At 39.8% G+C, this 25,000-nt stretch overlaps 1 protein-coding gene and 1 long non-coding RNA gene across 2 annotated transcripts; one reads left to right on the forward strand and one right to left on the reverse strand.

Moving 5' to 3' along the window:
* The first annotated feature begins 612 nt into the window (after positions 1 to 612).
* Positions 613 to 17,983, forward strand: LOC135101758 (protein wntless-like). Its single transcript, XM_064006048.1, has 10 exons — positions 613 to 1,174; positions 4,047 to 4,225; positions 5,118 to 5,199; positions 5,317 to 5,612; positions 5,933 to 6,110; positions 9,160 to 9,287; positions 9,933 to 10,145; positions 10,429 to 10,602; positions 10,852 to 11,008; positions 11,524 to 17,983. Exons 1-10 carry the CDS (start codon positions 802 to 804, stop codon positions 12,240 to 12,242), a joined length of 2,499 nt encoding a protein of 832 aa, XP_063862118.1. The 5' UTR covers positions 613 to 801; the 3' UTR covers positions 12,243 to 17,983.
* On the reverse strand, positions 15,692 to 20,524 carry LOC135101761 (uncharacterized). The gene is made up of 2 exons (XR_010269377.1): positions 20,200 to 20,524; positions 15,692 to 18,980 (listed from the first exon to the last, which is right to left on the reverse strand). It is a non-coding gene; the product is annotated as an uncharacterized LOC135101761 (long non-coding RNA).
* Positions 20,525 to 25,000: the final 4,476 nt, after the last annotated feature.

Consider the following 25,000-nt stretch of genomic DNA (forward strand, 5'->3'; position numbering starts at 1 on the left):
CGAACCTCAAAATATGCACAGCTCTTGTAATGGAGGGCCGTTGGGATCACAAAGACTCACCTTCCCAAACAACGTGAAGATATTGTATTTCAAACTTCTTATTGATGGATACCGTTATTAATCACATATTAAACTTTTTGTCTAGCAGTTCTATCGAGAGAGAGAGAGAGAGAGAGAGAGAGAGAGAGAGACTTGATCCTTTTGGTTATCGATACAGAAGTTGGTCTTATGAGTGACTTGAAAGGTTTAAAAACCCCCTTGAAGTCCTTAGCCAGTCTCAAGAGCCTGACACCTGCAGAATAATAGAGCCAGCCCTCCACCATCGCTACCCGCCCCAGCCCAGGCCTGCCGCCGCGACCAACCACCACGCGGCTTTATTGATTTACACAGCGCGCGGCGTACAGAATAAAAGCATTTGAGAACATGGGAATGTGACCGTGTGCAGCTTGTTCGTATAGTACACATATTTTTCTTCATTATTCTTACTTCATGGCGTTAGTCTCATTTTGCATGTGATTGTGTGCGAAATTATGGACAATTATCTTCAGTGCCTGTCACAAAGACAAGGAAATAAAGTGTTATTTAGATTATTTTTGCTTCTCGTGATGGTTTTATGAACTTTTTAGACCTTGATGCGTTTCCTAGTTAATATTTCAATGCAAGTTTCTCACTGTACGAAGTGACTTTTAAAGAAATTATAAAATAGTCCTCCTTTCACTGTAAAAATCTCATTCACCTACAGACTTTCATATGGGTATTTTCTGAATAAACATCTCAACGCAGTCATCTTACTCAAACTAAATGGGAATAAATGCATGGCTTACTCGAACCAGAGCAAGACAAAGTACACGACTTCTCGAAAAGTACAGAATAGTCCCCCATTTGAAGCACGGTACAGGAAAGTTGGTACTGGAGTGGCTTCGTTTTCTGTGGTTTTGTTTTGCTGAGGAGGAGGACGTAAGCAAACCAGCGCGCGGGGGTGGGAGTGTCCACGCCCGTCCCTTGAAAGAGGAGGGGAACTCTCCGCCCTCCACCACCACCACCATGTCGCCGCCAGGAGGAGGGGACGTGGTGCACAACGCCCTGGGCACCGTCACTCCGCGAGGCCTCAACCTCCTGACGGGCGTGGCGACGGCGGCGACCATCACGGCGGCGGCGGTCGGCATGCTGGTGGGTGAGTATCGAGCTGGCGTGTGTCTGCAGGCTGGCTCACTCGACTTGTTGCACCTCATCACTACCCAACCCTGTCATGCGATCCTGCCGTCATGTCCTGCCCATTGCCTTTCGTGTGGGAGTACTGAAGGAGTATTGTCTCTGTCCAGCCTTCAGTGACTCGGTGCCACTCACTCCCCGGTGCTGCGCTGCCCCATGTAGTTCACTGCAGTATTGCGGGAAAGTTGTATCGTGTGTCTGCTGCTGTTTGTTTTCCATGTAAAATATTCGTTCTCCGAGGGAGGGATTTGTGAGGGCGTCATGTATTATTTCCAATGAATAATGGTTACACAGGCTTGCTTGTTGCTTGGGCGATAGTAACCGTATTGACTTCAATGAATTAATTCCTTAATAGCTGGCATGCCCGTTTGGCTTAAATCATGGAAGCTAATTTTGATGCGCATGATATTTCTTTGTATAGTCATAATCCATTTCGTGGGTTGAGAAATGCAAATATAGTACAGTGCAGTACTGAATGCCCATTATTGAAAATTACTCTGTATTCATGGCAGAGTAACTCATCGTAAAAAATCTCAAGGAGTTAAAGTAATGCAAATTTGTAACTTTATTGCTATATTTTAAGTGGTATGACTATTCATCCTCACTTATTATGGTTCCTGTGAGTGCAGTACCAGCAGTTTGTCCTTTGGGAATGAGGTGGGCAGGACATGAATGCTGAGGACACCAGAGATCCTTCAACATCCTTTTGTGTTAGTATTCACTGTGAAAGCAATGTGTCATATTTAGTTTTGCTTATTTAAAACTCACATTTATATGTATGCATCACAGTCACATCTCATATGCTATGTTAATTTAGGAGAAATTTTTCCCATTGACACCTAAGAACTAGAGACAGAATCACTCTTATAGGAATTAGAAACTGTAGCAGTGAACATAAGATTTCATAAGTCCAGATTTATATTCTGCCTGTGTTTGCTTTCAGCTGCCACAAAATGCTTTCTGGTCTTGAAGTGGATTTATGATATGATGTTTGACTAGTATGACAATAGTGTGTGTGAAAAAGTGTAATTTTAGAAATTTTACCAGTGATAATGGTTTAGAGTCCTACTGGATCCTTATATCAGGCTCTCATCCTAAGGCACTTTTTCCTAAATCAATTAAAGGATCCCAGTATGAAAGCTTAGCAGCTAAAACCAATATGAGTGACAGGCAGAATCTGTACTATCACATGTAATGATGAACGAGAAGTTTCCACTTCTCTAGATTTGCATTTTTGTCTTTACGTACTAGTGTTTTAGGGAGCTGCTACATTGGGTGCTCTTATGGCTGAATGGTTGGTGTGATTTAGTCATGCTAGGGGTGTTTTAGCAATGTGCATCACTGTGATGGTTCCCTTCTGAGAAGAATTTGTAGACTGTCTTAGCACTTAATGGAGTTTGTTTTGGGCTGTGACATCCTCAGGTGGCTGTGGATGCGGAGGCAGCTTTAGTATAAGGTAATAGTGTGCTGTTTTGTTTACATTACTGGCAGTAGACTTTTAGTGTTGACACCACAGCCTAACTGGCCATTAAGTTGAAGATTTTAATGTAACCTTTGCAGTAACTCCTGTTAGCCAGGCTTTCTGGAGTGTCACCCCACCATCACACCCGCATCTCCATGGAGCAGGCAGCTCTTACCCAACATATTTTCCTCGCTGCAAATTCTACAGAATAAACTTTTCATATTTCTTGATTAGCCTGACATGTATTCAACATTTTTCTTCTAGATCCCTGCCCAGCTTGATTTGCCATGAAAGGGCTCAGCTTAAAATAATGTAGTACCAGTATGAGTATAAGACCCACTGATATTGATGAAGCTTGGTATACAGGCTTGGTTGATGGATATTGGTAAAGATAAGTTTGGAGATTATTATTTTTTTCAAGTGTGCACACACACACACACACACACACACACACACACACACACACACACACACACACACACACACACACACACACACACACACACACACACACACACACACACACACACACACACACACACTCTCTCTCTCTCTCTCTCTCTCTCTCTCTCTCTCTCTCTCTCTCTCTCTCTCTCTCTCTCTCTCTCTCTCTCTCTCTCTCTCTCTCTCTCTCTCTCTCTCTCTCCCCATAATGTCTAACACCATCAATGAAACTGGCTTGCTTCCTAGCCCAGCCATAGCATAACACTAAGTGCTGGGAGGTTGGTAGAAAATAAAACACCTGAAGCTGTATTTGGTAGTGCAGTATAGTTATTACTTGAGTGGCATGGTTCACAAGGGCTTGGGAGCAGCATTGATGTTTGCCTTGAAGCTGCATGCTGGAATGGGTGCTGAGGGAAGCCTGATAGTGTATTTACTCATGGGATGATCACAACTACCAGAAGGCAAAATGACTTGCCTCTTCTGTATTTAGCTTACTTCCCTATGACTATCATTTATGTGTAGACAGTAAACAAAATAGATTTCATCACACAGACATGGGCTAGAGTTTGTTCATTTCTCCAAAGTCTGATGACCACCTCATGACACTTGGACATGTGTATCTTTACAGCTGGATCCAAATGGGAACAAGATATACTGGAAATACAGTACATTATGATTCATACGAAGTCCATGGATTGCTTGATTTCTGGTGTTGTAGGTTATATAATTCCTAAATACAAACCTATGAAATGATACTGAGTTTGATTTCTCACTATTAAGAGTTATTCTCATTGTAAATATACATATAAGCATTTGAAACTAGTCCAAACTCTATGCCATGAATTTCCTTGCATCTCAAGTTAGAGCAGCTTTTGGTAATGGTACTACTCACCTAGAATTATTACTACTGTGGCTCATGCACCTCCAGCACCCTCACCCTGGACACACACCACAGTAAAGGGGACCAAGTGTGTGGCACAGCAGGACTTAGAACAGGAGTGGTTTTGGCCTTCAGGCACCCACAAGTGTCACAGCCTTCCTGCCAATGACTCCCTCACTCCCCTGCAGCACAATGTTTCTCTGCAGAGCATTGTCTTCGCTTTCCAGGTACCAGTATTGTATTGCTGCGTAGAGGCTGTGGTATCTCTCAGTAGCAATAAATCCCATGTACTTATTTTTCCACTCTATTCAGTCATTTGCCTTGAGTCTTAACTGTTCATTTTTAGTGTGGATCACATCTTTTTTATTTCGTTTAGGTGCCTGGAACTTCCTTAGTGCAGTATGGGTATGGGTTTCTCATTTCTGTATCTGTTAAAAGCTGAGTGTTTCTAATATTTTGGTAATGATAATATGACAGTGTTGGCCTTGTTCATCATGAATACAACAATGTCATGATTTTTCTGGTGTATGCTTTTGTTTCATGTTGCTTTTTTGTGATATTATCAGGGACAAATGTGTGGTGGATGGGGCAGGTTTATGGCCTAGGTGTTTATATGTTGGGAGCAACTGAAATCTTTTTATGAGATAAGTAAGGTATATGTGAGAAGAGATAGAGAAGAGGGAGAAGGGATAGTGGTGGGTTGGCATCCTCTTTATACCATGTCATCTTTTGCATTCTTCCTCCATCTTATATAAGAACATAAGAACATAAGGGAAGTTGGAAGAAACTATCAGATCTACACATGGCAGTCTCTACATTAAACATACTACTCTGCTCTACCCGAGGGTGATCCATTTTTCTTATCCTCCTAAGTAGTAATAGGGATGCACAGATGCAGCATTGATTTGCTTCTTAGAGGCAGCTGGATTTCTGTGGATAAGTATTGACTGGCACCAAGCTTAGGCCAGTTGCTTGATTATTGCAGTTATGGGGAGCACTCAGAAATGCTGGATGGTTGGCAGTTTCAGTGTAGCTATGCATTTAAATGCACATATCTTTTAATGAAACATCAATATACATCTTTGTAAAGAAAACTAAAATAGTTTCGTGTGTTTGCAGTTTCCACCAACAAAGAAGGCTGCATCACGATGGCAGCAGCGCCTGGCTGGCTTGTTGCGGCTTCGACTGTTACGAGAAACAGGTATCATCATGAATTTTCTGGTGTGATAATCTTAAGATTATTTACTTTCAATTTGATTTAATTTCTGGTTACTGCTTTGAAATTTATAAAGTAGATAATAATGGCTTTGCACATCAGGGCCATGGCCAGCTGCTGGCTCCAAGCTGACTCTGAGCACTCGTCTTGGCTACACAAATGGCAACACAACAGCGACCAGCAAGCCCATCCTGATGGCTGACAAGATACAGACTCGACAAGTATCCTGCCACTTGATAAATGAACATGAATTTGGAGGGTCCACTTATGACTGTTCTCCAATGCCTTTAATTGTATTGTACAGTCTTTATCATGACCACTACATTATCAACATAAGGCTGAGCAGCACTGAAACCTCCAACCAGGCTTTGCCTGAAATTCAGGATCTATATATTTCAGTAAGTCTGATGCTATGATTTATGTGTTTCTAATAGTCCAACTGCTTTTTGGTGAATTAAAACATGTGTTTTAAGTGACATTGCATTCCTGATTGTAGTGATGCAAAAAATAAAATGCTTGAATCCTAACTATTTTGGGTCAAGTTTTGTTTTTCTCTTGTATTTACAGTTTCAGGGTTTTGCTCCATGCCACTAGTGAGTCTGTATTCAGCTTGTAGTCTGGTTCAAGCATTGGTTCAGTGTTTTAGCAATCATGTACTCAGTGTATATAATACTAGGGATTTACATGAACTGATTCTCTCTTAACTGTCTTTTCACAGTTTATCAGTCAGAATGGTCACTATGTGAAGGTGTTGGTGACGCTGCAGACTTTGTTCCTCCCTCTGGTGGCTGTCATCCTGGCCTGGTACCTGCATATCCTCCGGCAGCTGAGGTGGTCCTACACGTACTTCCAGATGATCCTGCTTCTGCTTGCTGTTGCATTACTTTTGATAAACTGTAAGTAGTTATATGAAATTGTAACCTTAACTAGTGCTTCTTTATTGTGCAGAGTTTTTAGCATATTATCTTTTTTTGCAATTTATGTAACACTACATCACAATGATAATTGATATATGGAGCTTCTCTTAGAGTTGATGCTATTACTGGTAGAAGCTATCAAGCCCAGTGTTTCAGCACAACCAAAAGTATGCACAATTAGTGGGTAGTATACTTATATTTCTTACTTATTTGTTACATCTCAGGGAACATGTCAACATTATCAAGTATTTATTACAGTTGATTGTTGGTCACCCCCAAGTATTTAAAGCCCCAAGAAATTACTATAAAAAAAATCAATAGTTTACATGCCTTTTAAAAAAAAAAATCAATAGTATACATGCCTGTTTTTGTTTGCCTTTCTTGTTTAAGTGGATATTTACATAAAGGTTTTTGTGGTCCATAGCTGTTGATCTAAATCATGGATCAACATTCTCTGGTTTTGTTTCTGTAATGAAGATTGATAATTTGTTAACTCTCTCTCTCTCTCTCTCTCTCTCTCTCTCTCTCTCTCTCTCTCTCTCTCTCTCTCTCTCTCTCTCTCTCTCTCTCTCTCTCTCTCTCTCTCTCTCTCTTGCACACACACACACACACACACACACACACACACACACACACACACACACACACACACACACACACACACACACACACACACACACACACACACACACACACACACACACACACATGTACACACATGTACACACATGTACACACACACACACACACACACACACACACACACACACACACACACACACACACACACACACACACACACACACACACACACACACACACACACACACACACACACACACACACACACAAGATGAACATATAAAATGGGAATTGAAGAAATAATAAAAGTACAAGAAGAGAAAGATCTGGGAGTGATTATACAGGATAGTCAACAGTTGAAGAAGTTTGTAGAAAAGATATTCAAAGATACATATAAAATGGTGAGAAAAATTGGAACAGCATTGCACTACATGGATAAAGATATGATGAGAAAGATAATTGCCACTATGATTAGACAAAAGTTGGAATATGCTGAATCAGTGAGGTCTTCCTTTTTTTTTTTTTTTATGTAAGAAGGACACTGGCCAAGGGCAACAAAAATCAATAAAAAAAATGCCCACTGAAATGCCAGTCCCGTAAAAGGGTCAAGGCAGTGGTCAAAAATTGGTGGATAAGTGTCTTGAAACCTCCCTCTTGAAGGAATTCAAGTCATAGGAAGGTGGAAATACAGAAGCAGGCAGGGAGTTCCAGAGTTTACCAAAGAAAGGGATGAATGATTGAGAATACTGGTTAACTCTTGCGTTAGAGAGGTGGACAGAATAGGGGTGAGAGAAAGAAGAAAGTCTTGTGCAGCGAGGCCGCGGAAGGAGGGGAGGCATGCAGTTAGCAAGATCAGAAGAGCAGTTAGCATGAAAATAGCGGTAGAAGACAGCTAGATATGCAACACTGCAGCGGTGAGAGAGAGGCTGAAGACAGTCAGTTAGAGGAGAGGAGTTGATGAGACAAAAAGCTTTTGATTCCACCCTGTCTGGAAGAGCAGTATGAGTGGAACCCCCCCAGACATGTGAAGCATACTCCATACATGGACGGATAAGGCCCTTGTACAGAGTTAGCAGCTGGGGGGGTGAGAAAAACTGGCGGAGACGTCTCAGAACACCTAACTTCATAGAAGCTGTTTTAGCTAGAGATGAGATGTGAAGTTTCCAGTTCAGATTATAAGTAAAGGACAGACCGAGGATGTTCAGTGTAGAAGAGGGGGACAGTTGAGTGTCATTGAAGAAGAGGGGATAGTTGTCTGGAAGGTTGTGTCGAGTTGATAGCTGGAGGAATTGAGTTTTTGAGGCATTGAACAATACCAAGTTTGCTCTGCCCCAATCAGAAATTTTAGAAAGATCAGAAGTCAGGCGTTCTGTGGCTTCCCTGCGTGATATGTTTACTTCCTGAAGGGTTGGACGTCTATGAAAAGACGTGGAAAAGTGCAGGGTGGTATCATCCGCGTAGGAGTGGATAGGACAAGAAGTTTGGTTTAGAAGATCATTAATGAATAATAAGAAGAGAGTTGGTGACAGGACAGATCCCTGAGGAACACCACTGTTAATAGAGAAAAGAAAAAACGTGAAAAAAATAGAAAAGGATACAAAGAATGGCAATGAAGATGGTTACAGAACTGGAAGAGTTAACATATGAAGACAAGTTAAAGGAAATGAATCTGCCAACATTAGAACAAAGAAGAGGAAGGCGAGATTTAATACTAATTTATAAATTGTGGAATAGAGTGGAAGAAATAGATAATGAGAAACTGCTGCTGAGAAAAGTAGGAAATACCACTTACACATGAGGACACAACTCAAAGCTAAGAAAAGTAACATAAAGAAATATAGTTTCCCACAGAGAAATGTAGAAGTTTAGAACAAGCTCAGTGAGGATGTAGTATCAGCATTGAGTGTGCACAACTTCAAGGAAAAGCTGGACAAGTGTAGATATGGAGACAACCACATGATCATAGCTCAGGCCCTGTAAATTACAAGTAGGTAAATACACACACACACACACACACACACACACACACACACACACACACACACACACACACACACACACACACAAACACACACACACACACACACACACACACACACACACACACACACACACACACACACACACACACACACACACACACACACACAAACACATATTTGTGGTGAGGCAGATGAGTGAGCTTCTGAATGTGTAGGCCCTACTCACCTAGCAGCAAGTAGGTACAGGATGTAACCTGAAGGGTTATGACTTCACTGTCTTGCTGTGTGGTATGTGAGTGGTCTCAGTCCTACCCAAAGATTGGTCAATATGAGCCCTGAGCTCTTTCCATAGGGGAACAGCTAGTTGGGTGACCAGCAGATGACTGTAGGTCAATGAATGTCACACACACACACACACACACACCTAAACACAGGATAGATCAACAATGAGTTCCCTGTTGCAGGTCCCTGGACATATCTCACACTGGTTGTGAACTGCCCCTGGCTTATCATTCTTCAAGAGCTTAGTCTTGGTGTCTTCTATGGCATACTTATGACATTCCTCCACTTCTTAACTCACCTGTATATTGAGGTAAGTTAAAAGGAAATATATCTGTGTCACTGATAACTCACTAATAAGATAAATAGCATGAGTTTATTTTATCTCTTTTTACTGCATTATTCTAAATTATTATGGTAATCCTTATTGACCTTCATTCCAGTGTTTTTGCCTCACTTAACAAATACAGGCTTTCACGTAGTTCTTTCTTTATCAGTGTACTTCCATCACTACTACTACAACAGTCTCATATGTTCTTTATTTAGGGAAATTTGTTCTGTTCTTGGTCCTTCATATTTCCATGTTTGCTTAGTATCAATGTCTATTTTACCTATCTCATCCACTGTTTGTAATTTCAAATAGATTTTATGTTTCTCATATCATGTCTTCATAAGGTACATATGAATTTTCATATTTAAGTAAATTCTTATCTTTTAAAAATTATAAGTTGTTTGGAAAAATAGAATACAGAATCTGTACCTTTAATGGTTGTCCCTCGCCATCATCTTCTTTTGGGTATCTCATTTCTCTCCACACTGTTTACCAGCTTATAAAATCTTCATATGTTTCAGAACTGAAATATATGATAATCTCTATTGTTTTAAAGAGTTCTGTTGATGTTTCACTACTGATCTGAATTCAATTAAAATTTCTTCTTATAATACTTGTGAATTGCAGCCAGTGAGTCACTGCCCTAAGGTGCGGACTGCAATGATGAAAGTCATTGGGGCATACACGGCCACCATCTTCCTCCTTGACTTTATGGAAAATGTCATCCTGCTGCACAACCCACTGCCTTACGTGTGGGAGTCCCTCCATCTTGGCCTGGCCACCATCACCGTGCTCCTGGTGGTGGCATACCTGACCTACATCACCATCAAAGTTTACTCAGTTAGTGCTTTGTTTTAAATATTAATTGATGTCTCACATATGTATATCTAGAAAAATGTAATAATGGTAGTCATCATCAGTTTATTAATAACTGTTTGGCTGCTTTGCAGTCTGTCTGTTGGATACTATTAACATAAAGAACTTTTCTTAGGACAGACAAGTATAGTAATGGGGACATTTTTTTACCAAGTATTTTTACCATTTTGAGATGTATTTATGGGAAGAATTTAAGACTATTTTCCTTAAACTTTTACTTAATCTACATAATTTTTTCTTATTACAGGCTGTTCTGGTCCTACAGAAGAGTACAACCAAGGAAAACACAGAAAATATCAAAGTGGGAATGAAGAGAGAATGTAATTTGCATGAGGTGGGCTGCCGGTGGAGGGAGATGCTGTTGCTGATGGTGTCCTGGATCTGTGTTGTGCTCACTGCTGCAGAATTCATCATTAAGAGAGTGAGTCATTAACACACTTTGCCACTGAAGTGATTATAATATTATTCCACAGGAGCTGCAAAATCTTTGTGTAAGCCCTGCTAATGCCTCTACATTTTTTTTAATGTAAAATATCAAAAGTATTTGCAAGTTTTGCATATGATTTGTTCAAGGACACTGTGTGAGATCCAAGAATCTCTAAAAGTAATATATTGTTTGAAATTTTTTTCTGTCACTTCAGAGATCATTCATGTATTGTTATGCTTTCAGTTACATGATGGAATGTGGATCTGGGAGGATATTTTGGGCAACTTAGAAATCCAGAATACAAGTGGATTCCTCCTTGGTGTTTACAGCTTGTGGAATGTTTTCACCTGTATGGTGCTCATCATGTACCCTCCCATACCTCCCCCGAACACCTCACAAGGTAAAGAGCATCTGCTAATGCAAATTGTAAACATTTCCGTTCATTTACATTTTGTATGAATTATATATATATATATATATATATATATATATATATATATATATATATATATATATATATATATATATATATATATATATATATATATATATATATATATATATATATGTGTGTGTGTGTGTGTGTGTGTGTGTGTGTGTGTGTGTGTGTGTGTGTGTGTGTGTGTGTGTGTGTGTGTGTGTGTGTGTATGTGTGTGTGTAAAAGCTGGTATTCTTTGTTAAAAGAATAGCCAAGACACTGTCTGTTACTGCTTACATTCACACTAACAGTCACACCCAGAAACATTTTTCGCTCCCAAGAATAAGGCTTTTTATTTTTTTGTCCTTATATTTTTTTTATAATTTTTTTTATGTTACTTCCTTTTGATTATTTACTTTACAATGAATACAGTTGAAATAAAGCCATGACTTTTGGCAATTCTCCAGAGTTAATGGACATGCCTTTCATGACACAGGTGAATCAGAAGTAACGTTAGAGATGCCCACCCAGCAGCAGCAGACTCGCCTGCGCCCCAAACCTCCACTGCGGCGCCAGAATGCCATTGACATTGTGAGTGAGGACTCGGTTGAAGGTGTCACCCTGAACAATCCTGCCATCAGCATGGACTCAGCAGGTGGAGAGCCTGTCAAGAAGCTAAGTGTGGTGCATGCTGATGGTCTCATAAGCAGTGATGATGCCGTCAGTGTTTACCTGATAAGTGGTGACAGTGTAGTGAGTGCTACTGCCACTAATGAAGCTATTGCTGCTGATGAGGATGAGGATGAGGACAATAACCTTCAGAGCCGTACTATTAGTGATATCTCTGTTCCAAATGGTGCTGTGACAGTCAGTAACACTATTTCCACCAATGCTGGCACAAGTATGGATGGTGCTGGTGTTGTTCATCACATGACTAATAGAAGTGGTGGTTGCTCATTGTGTGGCACTCCTGCTCTGAGCTGTGATTCTGCTCCTGGCAATGATGCAACCAAGAGTTTGAACTCTTTAAGCAACATTTCCAACAGTAATATGGATACAGCAAAGTTAGTTTCCATTAAATTAAATGAATGCAAGAAGGCTTCTCTCGTTCTTGTGAATGGTGTCACTATTCCAAGTCTTGATGAGGATGGGAGTGATATTGATATGATTGATGATATGCAGAGTCGTAGTGATTTGGAAGTTAGTGGAAATTAAGAGAAAGTATTATTGGCTTTGTAGTCACAAGTGAGTATATCTTGTACTCTTATTGTGACTAATATCATAGAGTAAGATGTGGAGGCAAATTTGAAAGGAGAGTTGCATTACATTGAGTGAAGGAATGTGGATGAAAATAGCAGAAGGATGAAAGTTCATATGCAGTGCATGTATTTGTGGTTGAAGAGGAGACTTAGAATTACACCTGAGACCTGCTACTTAGTTTTCAGTAATAGAGATCCTTAAAGTTGGTCTAGAGCTTGTCATACCAAATGAAACTCAAGAAGCATGTAACAATGTTCCCATGGTGTTTGGTAAATATCTTGTGATGCATGACAATCTGCAAAGCAACAGACTGTAATGTATCATATAACTGTCTTCTGCAGTCTTTCACATGTTACTGTGCATATGTGATCTAGTCATTGTGAATCTGTGAAATCTATATGAACATGTTTCCAGTGGTGTTACATGTTTGTGGGAAAATGGAAAGTTTGACCAAATAAGAGAGTGTTTTGAAGAGTGCAGTGGTGAGGTGAAGTGTACAATTGGAGCAGTGAAATGTTTTCACTTTTTTATGGACCTGTAGATAAAGACAGCAGTAGAAAAGTGAAAAAATGAAGTGCTGGAAAGTGTAATAATTGATGAGTTTATGAAAGAAAGTAATTACAATGAGAGTTTGGATGTTAAATGATGAAAGTTTATGTATAAGTGACTGATAAGTAAAGAGAAGTAAATGGGTTGAAAAAGATTGTGATAACATGGTTAATATTGCTGTGAATATGAACTGAAAGGAAGTCTTTGACAAATATTTGCTTCCAACACCAGATAACCCACATATATTTGTATATTTGGAAAGCCAATGTTGCCATATGAAAATGGTACTCAGAAGTGGAATCAAATTCAGAGATGTAGCAGTAAAATTGAGGCATACTTGAAGGATGAAACTATGACATTGTGCAAGCTATGATTTTTTTAAGGGTGAAGGAATGAAATGTAGAGATGGTCATTTTTTTTTTTTAAGAAATTAAAGAATAATGGAATTATAAAATTGGGAAGATGCATGCAGTAGAATTCAGATATGAGGAAAGTTCCTGAATAAAGGGAGAAAACAAAATGTTTGAATTTTGGAGATTATGAAACAGTGGAAGAGTGTAAGAGCTTGAGTGTGCTTGGCTGACAGGTACAGGTTGAAGCAAGTGGTAATTCATCTGATATGATCATCCCCTTCATTTTGTTCTGAGAAATCTGTGTCAGAATAGGTAGTTATATAGATAGGTTGATACCAAGATAGAGTTAGATTGATAGGTTGGTAGGGATAGATTATGTATGATAGCTTTAACAGCTGCAAAGATCTTTTTAGCTAGTTTCTTGTTTTGTATATTTGTGTGTTTGATTGTCTGAGCACTGTCAAGCTGTTGATTGAAAAAGAAAACTGTATCACATGCTGGACATGTGATATAATCATTAACTAAATGTGATAAGCTATTCTAGCCATATTGTCTGCTATGTGACATAGCAGACAAAATATTTTTACTGAAGAGCGATAATATCATCCCGGCTTTACCTTTAATGTACTATTGTGCAGCTAATAACTTGTGTTCCTCAGGATAAAATTCCCTGAAAATATTCTAGACTTCCCAGTGACATTAAGCATCTAAGAGATCACTTGTTGCATGGCAATTTATCAGCCTGCACTTCATATGAAGACTTTGCTTATGGATGGTGAAAGACTGCCACCTTCATATAAGAGGCTCACCCTTATTAACATGTGTATATCTAATGTAATTGTTACCTGGTTTCACACTACATGGTGTGTGTTCATGACTTGTTGAGATGTACATTTTAAAAATTTGGTATGAAGAGTGCCAAGGTTGTGATCAATATAGTGTATTGTACCCATTTATCTTCACTTATTGATTTTGTTAGCATTTCCTGACAAAGTAGAAATTATTTCTGTCAAATGTTTATAGTGAGAATTCTTCACAGGTAATGTGTCATTGAAAGGGTACAGGAAAATTCAAGTGTAAATATGCTAATTTATGGTAAGGATGAATTTCTTTACATAAGGTGCAATCATATGTTTCAAGACTACGTCCATGAAAAGGAAGAATTGTACCTGACTTAATTTTGTCTGCTGTTCCCTTCATTGTACCAAGTGATGCACCACTTATAGTTCTTCTGCCATGCTTGGAATGCTCCCTGGAATTCCTGTTCTTTAAGTTTATTATGTAAGCACTACCTGTGATTCACACTGGATCTTCTTCATTGACATTCTGTTCCTTTTGAAGCTCAAGTGTTGCTTGGAAATACTCACTTGGCTTATTGTTTCATTGCTATTGGCCTGCTCCTTCATTTTGAAGGTTTCCATTGCTGAATTATCAAATTTTATACAGAATTTGATACTTACTCCCTGCTCAAATTTGGTGTCCATTGTGAAATTGGAAGGGGGCAAGTGAACATGGTCAACAGTCAAGGTGATGCAGGTCCTGATGATGAGAGTGTGATGCCATGTGGCATGTTGATTCATGACCGTCATTCACTTAATCATTGTACAAAGAAAAACAGTCTTGGAACTTTTTAATTGCATCTTGTACATGTTGGTAATTGTGGATCTGATTTTAAACATTTGTTTAGTTCCATGTTGTATAAACCACAGACAGAATGACAGGCTATCTGTTCATGTTGTTTAGTTTAATATAATACTCGAACAGAGCAATAGGTTGCAGGAGCTCTGATTGCGATAAAAATCTAGTTAGAATTTGTTAATGTAATTATCATACTGTCATCATTGAGTGTTGAAAGAGCTAAATTTATTGTGTGCAACTAAACAGTGTACCCTTTTCATAAGATATCAGAATTCTCCTCATTGTATATAATTTAAGTGTTGAGTCATGACAGTACTGTTCACTGAATGTCTCACAAATATTATACAAATTTAATTTTTGCCTTTTTCTTGCAGTTTTGATGCACTGTAGTATCATTGTGCTTTTGTATTGTCCAGCATGTACAGGGGCCCTGTGTCAGCCTGGGTCCTGGAGCACTGGACTGCCTCTTACTCCCTTCCATGTGTCATAGGAACATTTTTAAGGAAATTTATCCTGTTACATAGGGCATAAGACAATAAGTAGACACTCATGTTTTATACTTGTTACTGTAAAAGAGTAAGGTATGCAAATCCAAAATGTTTTGTAGCTTTCAGGATAGTTTTCATTCTTTATAATTTTGGTAATTTTGAAATACATGACACACTACTAGAAATGGGTGCTTTGTAAATCATACTGCCCACAGAACATTAAAAAACAAAGTGCATGATAGTACATGTTGTAAACATCTGGGCATGAAAGATACACCACTGCACTAGTGAACTTAAGCAACCTTTTAATTAGTCATCACCGTGCCAATATTTCTGCCTTTAGGCTGTATACGTTTTGTCATGCCCACCATTATTATGAAGATGATGATGATGATGATGAAATGATTGTGATCACCACCACTACCACCACTGTCACATCATCCTGATCATCATTATCATTACCATTATCACCACTACCATGACAATCATTATCATCACTGTCATTGTTTCATCATCATGATCATGATCATTGTCTCCCATTGTATTATTTCTTGCCAGCCATGGAGTGAGTTGATGATAAACTCAGAAATATAAACAGCAGAGAAAGGCTATGATGCATTCCCACAGATGATCCATTCCCACACCATTCCAGCCTGTGAGAGCTTTGCATTCCCACTGTTTGTGTAATACATCTTTCCACGTTTCTCCCAAGCAAGAGTCACTTTATGATCAAAGACCTGCACAGTGACCCACATGATTCAACAATGCTGTCATGTGTTTCAAGCAGTGAATCTCCTTTATGTCTGTCACTGATGGATCCTTTCACGCTATTTAAATTTGCCAGTCTGACAATCATATTTCAGCTTTTAGTTTTAGTGCTCATCTTTTTACATTGCATAACCTTATCACATGTATCTGTGTAAGGATGGATTAAGGGTTTTCTGGCCTGAGAGCAACTCTAAAACCAAAGTCCATATCCTGCTGTTCCTTGGCTTTAGTTCTTGCAAAAGACCGAAACATTCTCATTAATCTTTTTAATGATCCCACCACTGAATTAGATAGAAATAAAGGTTGTAATGTTTGTCAACCATCCAGTAAATTGCCAACAGACTCAGAGAAGGATATTGGTACCGTGTTCATATTTTCCCTTTCTAGCTGGAAGATATGGAAGTACACATGAAAAAGGTATGGTTAGCAGGCACACAGAGAACACAGAAAGAGAAAATAGCTGCTGGAAGCAGAAGACTTTAATTCTTACTTTAATGGCAGCAGCTCACTATTTATACTTAATAACCATGAAATTATATCATGTTCAACTTGAACTATAATTTTAGGGAATGATAGCCATATACAGTAACTTAACACCAACACTTAAATATGGTAATATTAAGGAAGCCCATAAATGGAGTTACAAATTTCATAACCAATACTACTGAGAGATATATATTAATGTATTTCATGATTTATTGTAGAACTTAGTGAAACCACATTTTATTGGGCTTCAAAATACTGGACTGGGCAAAAGTACCAGTCTGTACTTAGATATTTCTGTGCTGCATCTTATTCATCTGACATGCAGTCTAGTCCATTCATACTAGCAGAGAGCAAAAAAGCTTACTCCTGTATTACTGTTATTCATGACCTGAGCTGATAAGGAAACCATAACTGCATGTCTATCTAACTCAGACTGCTTATTTGTATCATACTCTGGGCTTTATGAAGCCACTCTTTCAACTGGTAGTGTGATGTCCCTTGGGGATGTAAAGCACTGTCAGTTTTGTTTCCCATGCCTTGAAGGATTCAGCCCCACTTAGTCATCATTGTTGACAAGGTGGATGGTTTAACTCTACTTGCATTTATGCCCTGTGACTACAATACTGTTCCAGCACATTTATTAATTAGATATGAAACTAAATAGCCTCTCAAAGATTTGAAGTTCAAAGATTTCTTTACTTCCTTCACATGAATTTTGAAAAAGTGATTTTTAGTATCTTTGTTACTTTAAATTGAAATGTCAACCTGGGAGGAAGTCATTTGATATCTTTAGGAGTTTGAATGAAACTACTGTAAGTGCAAAATTAAGCATCCATGTGCCTTTGTGACAACTTTCCCAACTGTCTTCTGTTCTCCTCCTCCCATCAAATCTTAATCCATCACTGCATTAGTTTATTCCTCTATTTGTTACCACCATTCCCTATCATTTGAAAATTTTGTGAAATGTGTTAATATGATTTGCAATATGCAAAAAAGAACCAGTTCTCATGAAACTATAATGAATAAAATGTCACATGATTTTATTGATTAATCAACTGTGCTGTTCAGAACTTGTAAGTGAGGTGAGTGTTCGCCTGTGTTCATACAGCCATGCACCTCATGATGCAACCCTTTACCATATCCAGAGTACTTGAGTAAGGAGGCAGTGGGACACATGGCCATGGAAATACATAAAGTACATAAGGGAAATGGAAACAGGTATCAATCAGTATGTATTCATTTAATAACACTGTCTTGCTTAATATTGTAAGTTACTTTGATGTATATTTTTTTTCAGTATTGTATCGTTAAATATGTTTCTTATTGTAAGTGATTGCAATTCTTTGTTGTTAGGGATGGGGACTGCATATTTGTCATTGGCAAGTTTTGTAATGTAATATAATCATACATGTTATTACATCTATTATTCACTCAAAACTGTGAACTGAACCTTTCATCTCAGTTGTGGTAATGGTTGTTACAAATATTGACACAATTTAATATTAGACAGGTTTTCTAGTTACTGAAAACACTACAGGGGCTAAGTCAAGTTTGCCTTGGCTTCTCAGGTCAAGTTATGTTACGTAATTCATATTCTTTTCAATAAATACCTCCTTTTCTAGAAAAAAAAAAAAATCGTAACATTAGTGATCGGAGCTTACGGCATCATTGGTTAAAGCAAAGGTTGTGTGCTTCCATGGTGCAGGAGAGAGAGAGAGAGAGAGAGAGAGAGAGAGAGAGAGAGAGAGAGAGATTTTCTTTCCTAGAGGTAAGTTGTTCCATTAAACTCTTGGGACCCATTGATCATTTCAGACTACAATACACACTTTCTTCAAGAATTTATCAGTGGAAGTGGGGGGGGAGGGAGAAACAGCTTATAAGATTATCTGAAAAAAAAAAAATGATAAACCTCTCTTGGTTTTCACGGACTTCTCATTGTATTTTACAACTTAATTAAGGTATGTAATGTTTGGACTGTCTGTAGGTTGAAAGAAAATATGCAGCTCGAGTTATATGAATATTTCTATTGTGAGAGAGAGAGAGAGAGAGAGAGAGAGAGAGAGAGAGAGAGAGAGAGAGAGAGCATAATTATGTAATATGCACGTTTATTTGAACCTCTGACTCCATGAACTAATTGGATAATTGATTATAATGTCCAATTGTTAGCCCGTTGGTGTGAGGAAGCCTTGGCCACGGATGGATGTTCTTGTGACCAGTGATGTTAGTCATGTGAGGTAGTGCAGATGGCGGTGGTGTGCAGGAGTTTCTTCCTTTCCAAATAAGCACCACCGCCTTGTTACTCTCCTCTTGCTCCCCTTACTGACTCACCCTCCTTTTTGTCTCCTTGCAGCCTCTCTCCTCTTAGTTCCCTTTATTCTCTCTTCTCTGTCCTCTTTGTATTCTCTTCACCTCTGCAAAATAACACAGGAAGGAGCTGGCTGTTTAACGTGAAGAGGTAAGCGCTGATGAATTTATGGAAATAACCTCAGCCTATCAATTTCCAAAGGCACTGTTTATTTCGCGGCAAAATATGACATTTTATTTATTTATTTTCAAATAATGATCTACACAGTGAAGGGATCACCAGTAAAACTAAGGGGCGGAATTAAAGTAAACCTAAACTAGCCTAACCTAGGCCTCAGCTAAAAAAAAAAAAAAAAAAAGTTATTTCAATATTATCCAGTGATTCTGTGGTCGAGCAGGAGCGTGAAATATCAAGGCGGTAGTGAACACAGCGAACGTACTAAAGGCTGGCGTTGTTATTTTATATAGGAGCTCTTCAGTTATTTACTTTAATTAGATACATCTCTGAAACTTGACCTGAGCACTTGCAATTTTTGTTGGGTTCAGGATAAGAAGGGCAAACGTGGGATTCATTACGGAAGTGATTAGATAGAAAAAAAAAGATGGTTTGGTCACTTATTAATTACAGAAGACCAGAATCGATTGAAAGAGCCTTGAGAAAACCAATTGAGGGAAGACAGAGTGACATGGAGGGATGGGATTGCGGTAGAAATGCAAAGGATGGCAGTCAGTGAGGAAGATGCAAGGGATAGAAACAACCGAGGAGACGCGTGCATGGCGCCAACCCCTGGCTCACCTCTAGGGAAACGGTGAAAAGAAAATTTAGGTTAACAATATGATATGTAAGGCTGGGGCTAATGGAGGCAAGGGTGTGAGTGTGCCAGTACGCCCTGTGGGGATAGATAGCTCCTCTTAGACGAGCGTGATCGTGTAGTTAATAGGCTGATGACTGTAGGAGTGAAATGACGATGGCTATTTTGTGTTCTTGTATTTTACAGTTCTTCACGAGGCGAAATTATTTCATTTAATCAGAGTAAAGAACATGACCAGGCACAACTAAATCATCGAAATTTTCTAATATTTCGTGTGTGTGTGTGTGTGTGTGTGTTGTAATAAAATCATGCGAAAACTTGTAATCCTAAAACTTTAAAAATATACAGTGTGAAAGTCTCTCTCTCTCTCTCTCTCTCTCTCTCTCTCTCTGTGTGTGTGTGTGAATTAATAGCCAGCGTTGTGACGGGCGGGCAACCTTCTACTCCGACCATTCCTCCCTGTCGCCTGGCTCTGTGCTTCCCATACTTCACTTTGCTCCCCTCCCTACCCTACCTTCTCTTTTGAGCTGTGCCGCTGCGTGTTGACTGTTGGGTCCTTGGCCGCGGTTGTGTGGCGGGGGAGTTAGTCACTGGGATGGATGGTACTCAGGTCATATAGACCTCAGTTCAGATAATCAATCCTCAAGACAGATGGACCTGAGTGTAAATAGGCTTCAGGATGTTTGGTGCTCGAGACACTTGGTACCCAAACCACTTGGTCCTCAAAATGTCTAGACTCAGATGTCTGGACTACAGGCTGCGTGAAGGCAGCATGTGGATCCGCACATATTAATATAATGTTCAAAACATCCACCCGCTTATTCAACCACACCCACTCATCCACCCAACCACTCAACCACCCCAATCCACTTACCCACCCATTAATCCAACCACTGGCTTACATCAATCCATCCATTAATTCACCCATCCACTCACCCACTTACAATCTATCCACCCACCAACCCACCCACTCATTCATCCACCCACCCAGCTATCCACACAACCATTCATTCCCTCAAATACAGATCAATCTTACAGTCTATACAATCTATCCACCCACCAACCCACCCACCTATTCACACAACCATTCACTCTCTCATCCACCCACCCACCCATTGGCTTGCTCAACTACCATCTACACCTACAACCCATTCATCCATCCATACATCTATCCAATCATCCACTCTTCCATCCATATATTAATTTATCCATCCATCCATCCTTTTATTCACACATCATTCTATCTACCCAGCCACACATCCCTTCATACACACACCCATTTACTAATTCATCTATCTGTCTACTCAGTCAAATATCCAACCATACACCAATTCATCCATCCACCCATTCACACATCCAACCACCCACTCACCCATCCAAATAACCATTCACACACCCATCCACCTAATCATCCACACAACAATTCACCTTTCAATAATCAGTCAATCCACCCATCTAGCTACCCACCGCAATCTACACTTTCATTCACCCACCTACTCGCACATTTGTCCTTCATTAACTAATCCATACAGAGAGAGAGAGAGAGAGAGAGAGAGAGAGAGAGAGAGAGAGAGAGAGAGAGAGAGAGAGAGAGAGAGAGAGAGAGAGTGTGTGTGTGTGTGTGTGTGTGTGTGTGTGTGTGAAACTGTACTGACAAATATCTCGCAGTAAAATTTACATTTCTTATTACACCCGGTCACTATGACGGCCAGGTTCAAATTGAACTCCACCTTATACTTGAAGACGGTTCCCACCTCCCACCTATCTACACGGTAACGTGCCTGTCTCGGCACTGGCCAGAAATACAGAGGTTGATTATTGGCGGATGGATCGCCGAGCGGCCGGTTAAGTGGAGGGGATGGGTTATAGAGTGTGTGGATGAGATGTGGATGGTGGGTTTGTTATAGATGAGTAAATGGATGAATGGATGGGGAAATGGTTGAATGGATGAGTATGAATGAGTGAGTAGGTTGGTGGAGGGTCAGTGGACAGTGGATGGCTGAACGGATTAATAGATAGTTGTGGTTGCAGATGGGTATGTCAGTGTGTAATGGATGAAAAGGTGGATAGGGTGAGTGTGGATCCACATGCTGCCTTCACGAAACCTGTAGTCCAGACGTCTGAGTCTAGATACGATTTAGGGACCAAGTGGTTTGGGTGCCAAGTATCTCTAGTACCAAACGTCCTGAGGCCTATTTGCACTCAGGCCGATCTGTCTTGAGGATCATCTGACCTGAGGCTTGAGTAACATCCGCCCCAGCACCAAGTGACCGTAAACCTGTGGCTGGCGGCGACGAGACGAGGTGTGTCGTTGTGGCTCTATCGTCCGTATTCAGAAACGTTTTGCTCTCTCACCATGACTATTTTCCAAAGACTCAGAGATGATTAGCTGGATTTTCAAGAGTGTTTCACGTGTTAATAATGTAGAAATGTGGTTAAACTGTCACTAGAACTGTATAAATACTCTTAAAATCCGTATAGCTTCAACTAGAGACTTGAAAATAATGGAGGTGCGGCGGCGAAGTGTTTCTGAATATGGACCTACGTGTATCCTATTGGTGCGGGTGTCTGGGCTACGGTGGCTGGTTGGTGGCTTGGCACCTAAACACGGGAGGGATTAGAGCACGGACGAGCCAGTGCCTGAGATTGTTCGTTGTTATGCATGCCTTAGGTTTACTTTACGACCTACTACAAGAGGTCGAGAGACGCGAGAGGTGTGCCTGTGTGTGTAGTGGGTGTAGTACATGGTGGTGGTAGTGGTGGTGGTGGTAGTGTAGGTGGTTCTTATGAATGTAATACAAATTGACTTAGAAATATATGATGTGACATGTCATTCTATTTACTAATATATAGTTTTATTCTACGCATAATTTTTTTTCTCCTCCTTTTCTTCCTTTTCCCTTTTCCTCTTCCTACTGCTGCTTTCTTCTTCTTCTTCTTCTTCTTCTTCTTCTTCTTCTTCTTCTTCTTTTTCTTCTTCTTCTTCTTCTTCTTCTTCTTCTTCTTCTTCTTCTTCTTCTTCTTCTTCTTCTTCTTCTTCTTCTTCTTCTTCTTCTTCTTCTTCTTCTTCTTCTTCTTCTTCTTCTTCTTCTTCTTCTTCTTCTTCTTCTCCTCCTCCTCCTCCTCCTCCTCCTCCTCCTCCTCCTCCTCCTCCTCCTCCTCCTCCTCCGCTATCGATAAAACATTAATTTTTACTGTAATTTGTAATCTCTCTCTCTCTCTCTCTCTCTCTCTCTCTCTCTCTCTCTCTCTCTCTCTCTCTCTCTCTCTCTCTCTCTCTCTCTCTCTCTCTCTCTCTCTCTCTCTCTCTCTCTCTCTCTCTCTCTCTCTCTCTCTCTCTCTCTCTCTCTCTCTCTCGTTATCTCCCTCCTTTTCCTCATCACCGTCTCATCTCCGTTTCCTTCTTCCTTCCCGCTGCCTCCTCCATCTCTCCACCTCCCTCTTTCTCATCCTCAAGCCAGTGGGTGGACTAACCTTTCCTTCTTCACTCTCTCTCTCTCTCTCTCTCTCTCTCTCTCTCTCTCTCTCTCTCTCTCTCTCTCTCTCTCTCTCTCTCTCTCTCTCTCTCTCAAGTCAGTCTTTGCGCTAAAATAATGCAGTAATGTGCAGATTTCTCTCTCTCTCTCTCTCTCTCTCTCTCTCTCTCTCTCTCTCTCTCTCTCTCTCTCTCTCTCTCTCTCTCTCTCTCTCTCTCAAGTCCGTCTTTGCGCTAAAATAATGCAGCAATGTGCAGATTTCTCTCTCTCTCTCTCTCTCTCTCTCTCTCTCTCTCTCTCTCTCTCTCTCTCTCTCTCTCTCTCTCTCTCTCTCTCTCTCTCTCTCTCTCTCTCTCTCTCTCTCTCTCTCTCTCTCTCTCTCTCTCTCTCTACAAGGAGTATCATGAGGCGTGAGTAAGAGCCTCGTTGCCTCCACTCACTCTCCCTCCCTTTCTCACTCTTTCTCTCCTCTCCCCTCCCACTCTCTCTCCTCTCCCTCCTATCGGTCCTTTCCTCACCACCTTCCTTCCACTTCGTTTATCACTATCTTCTCTCCTCCTCCTCCTCCTCCTCCTCCTGCTGGTGATGGCACATAGCTCCCCCATGGTCGTGTATTAGCCCTCTTGTTCCTCCTCTTCCTTGAGTTGTCTCTATTATTATATTTTTCTTTGTTCCTCCTGTCGCCTTCTGTTAACGAAATGGGCTTTTCTTTAAACGTATATTGATTATTTTATGCGTCCTCTTATCTAACGAGGAGGAGAAAGAGGAGGAGGAAGAGGAGGAGGTAGAGAAAGAGGAGGAGTTGGTGGTGGAATTGAAGTGAGGAATGGATGCTTGGAGGAAAGAAGACGAGAGGAAGGCGGAGGAGGAGGAGGAGGAGGAGGAGGAGGAGGAGGAGGAGAAAAAGACGGAAGGCGAAGGAAATGAGTTTAGGATAAAGAAGAGGAGGAGGGAGGGGGGAAAAATGGTGAGAAGTAGATTAAAATATAAAATAGATTAATTGCTGTAGTATGGTGTAAAAAATTATGAATAAAAGTAATTGTGCAGTGGATAAGAAAAAAAAAGCTTAAGTGTACGAGCAGTGAATAATGTATGGTAGAGTAAAATAAGGGACGAGTATGAGGAGAAAGAGGAGGAGGAGGAGGAAGGACAAGAGGAGAAAGAAGAGAAGGAGAACAAGAGAAATAAAAGATTCTTAAAATAGAAGAGGAACAAGAAGAAACGGAACAACAGAAACTCCAATATATAAAAAGCTGATTAATATATTAAACTAGATAAAAAGAAAAGCACGTGTTGAGTGAACAGTGAATTAGATTTCTAAAGCTGAACACGAAAGGATGCGTTTGAGGTGAACAGATAATTATTCAGGCAAAATCAAAGAAAGTAAAGATATTAAACTAATACTGAACACGTGTGCCAGTGTAAAGAGAGGCATGAATACAGAAAAAAAAAATCATTTGAACAGCGAATTGAATTAGTGAAGTAAAAGAGAAAGGATGCGTTTAAACTAAACAGGTAATATTTTGGGCAAAATCAAAGAAAGTAGCTATAAAATCATGTTATCTACCTACCGTTTCTATGAATATTTAACATAAGGAAGCTATCTCTTATCATATCAAAAAATTAAGATTAATTTTTTTTTTCAGTTTTTAAGGTCCGGAGTTAAAAAAAAAATGCAATTAAAAAGTTTCTCTCCAAGTTACATAATTTTAAATAATGAAAAGTAGAAGAAAAATATTGTTGTCAATCAATAAAATATGGATTTTTATTTTCTAAACTTTGTTTAAATATGTGACATGGTTAAAATTGAATATTAGTATCAACGCACCATTCCTATGA

Source organism: Scylla paramamosain, chromosome 7, assembly GCF_035594125.1.
Source record: "Scylla paramamosain isolate STU-SP2022 chromosome 7, ASM3559412v1, whole genome shotgun sequence".
In the NCBI taxonomy this organism is placed as follows: Eukaryota; Metazoa; Arthropoda; class Malacostraca; order Decapoda; family Portunidae; genus Scylla; species Scylla paramamosain.

Bases quoted from the DNA above. Each gene is read 5' to 3' on its own strand.
- LOC135101758 (XM_064006048.1), top strand. From the start codon at position 802: ATGGGAATAAATGCATGGCTTACTCGAACCAGAGCAAGACAAAGTACA. The intron at 4,226-5,117 runs GTACCAGTATTG...GTGTGTTTGCAG, and splicing joins GCATTGTCTTCGCTTTCCAG to TTTCCACCAACAAAGAAGGC. The intron at 5,200-5,316 runs GTATCATCATGA...TTTGCACATCAG, and splicing joins TCGACTGTTACGAGAAACAG to GGCCATGGCCAGCTGCTGGC.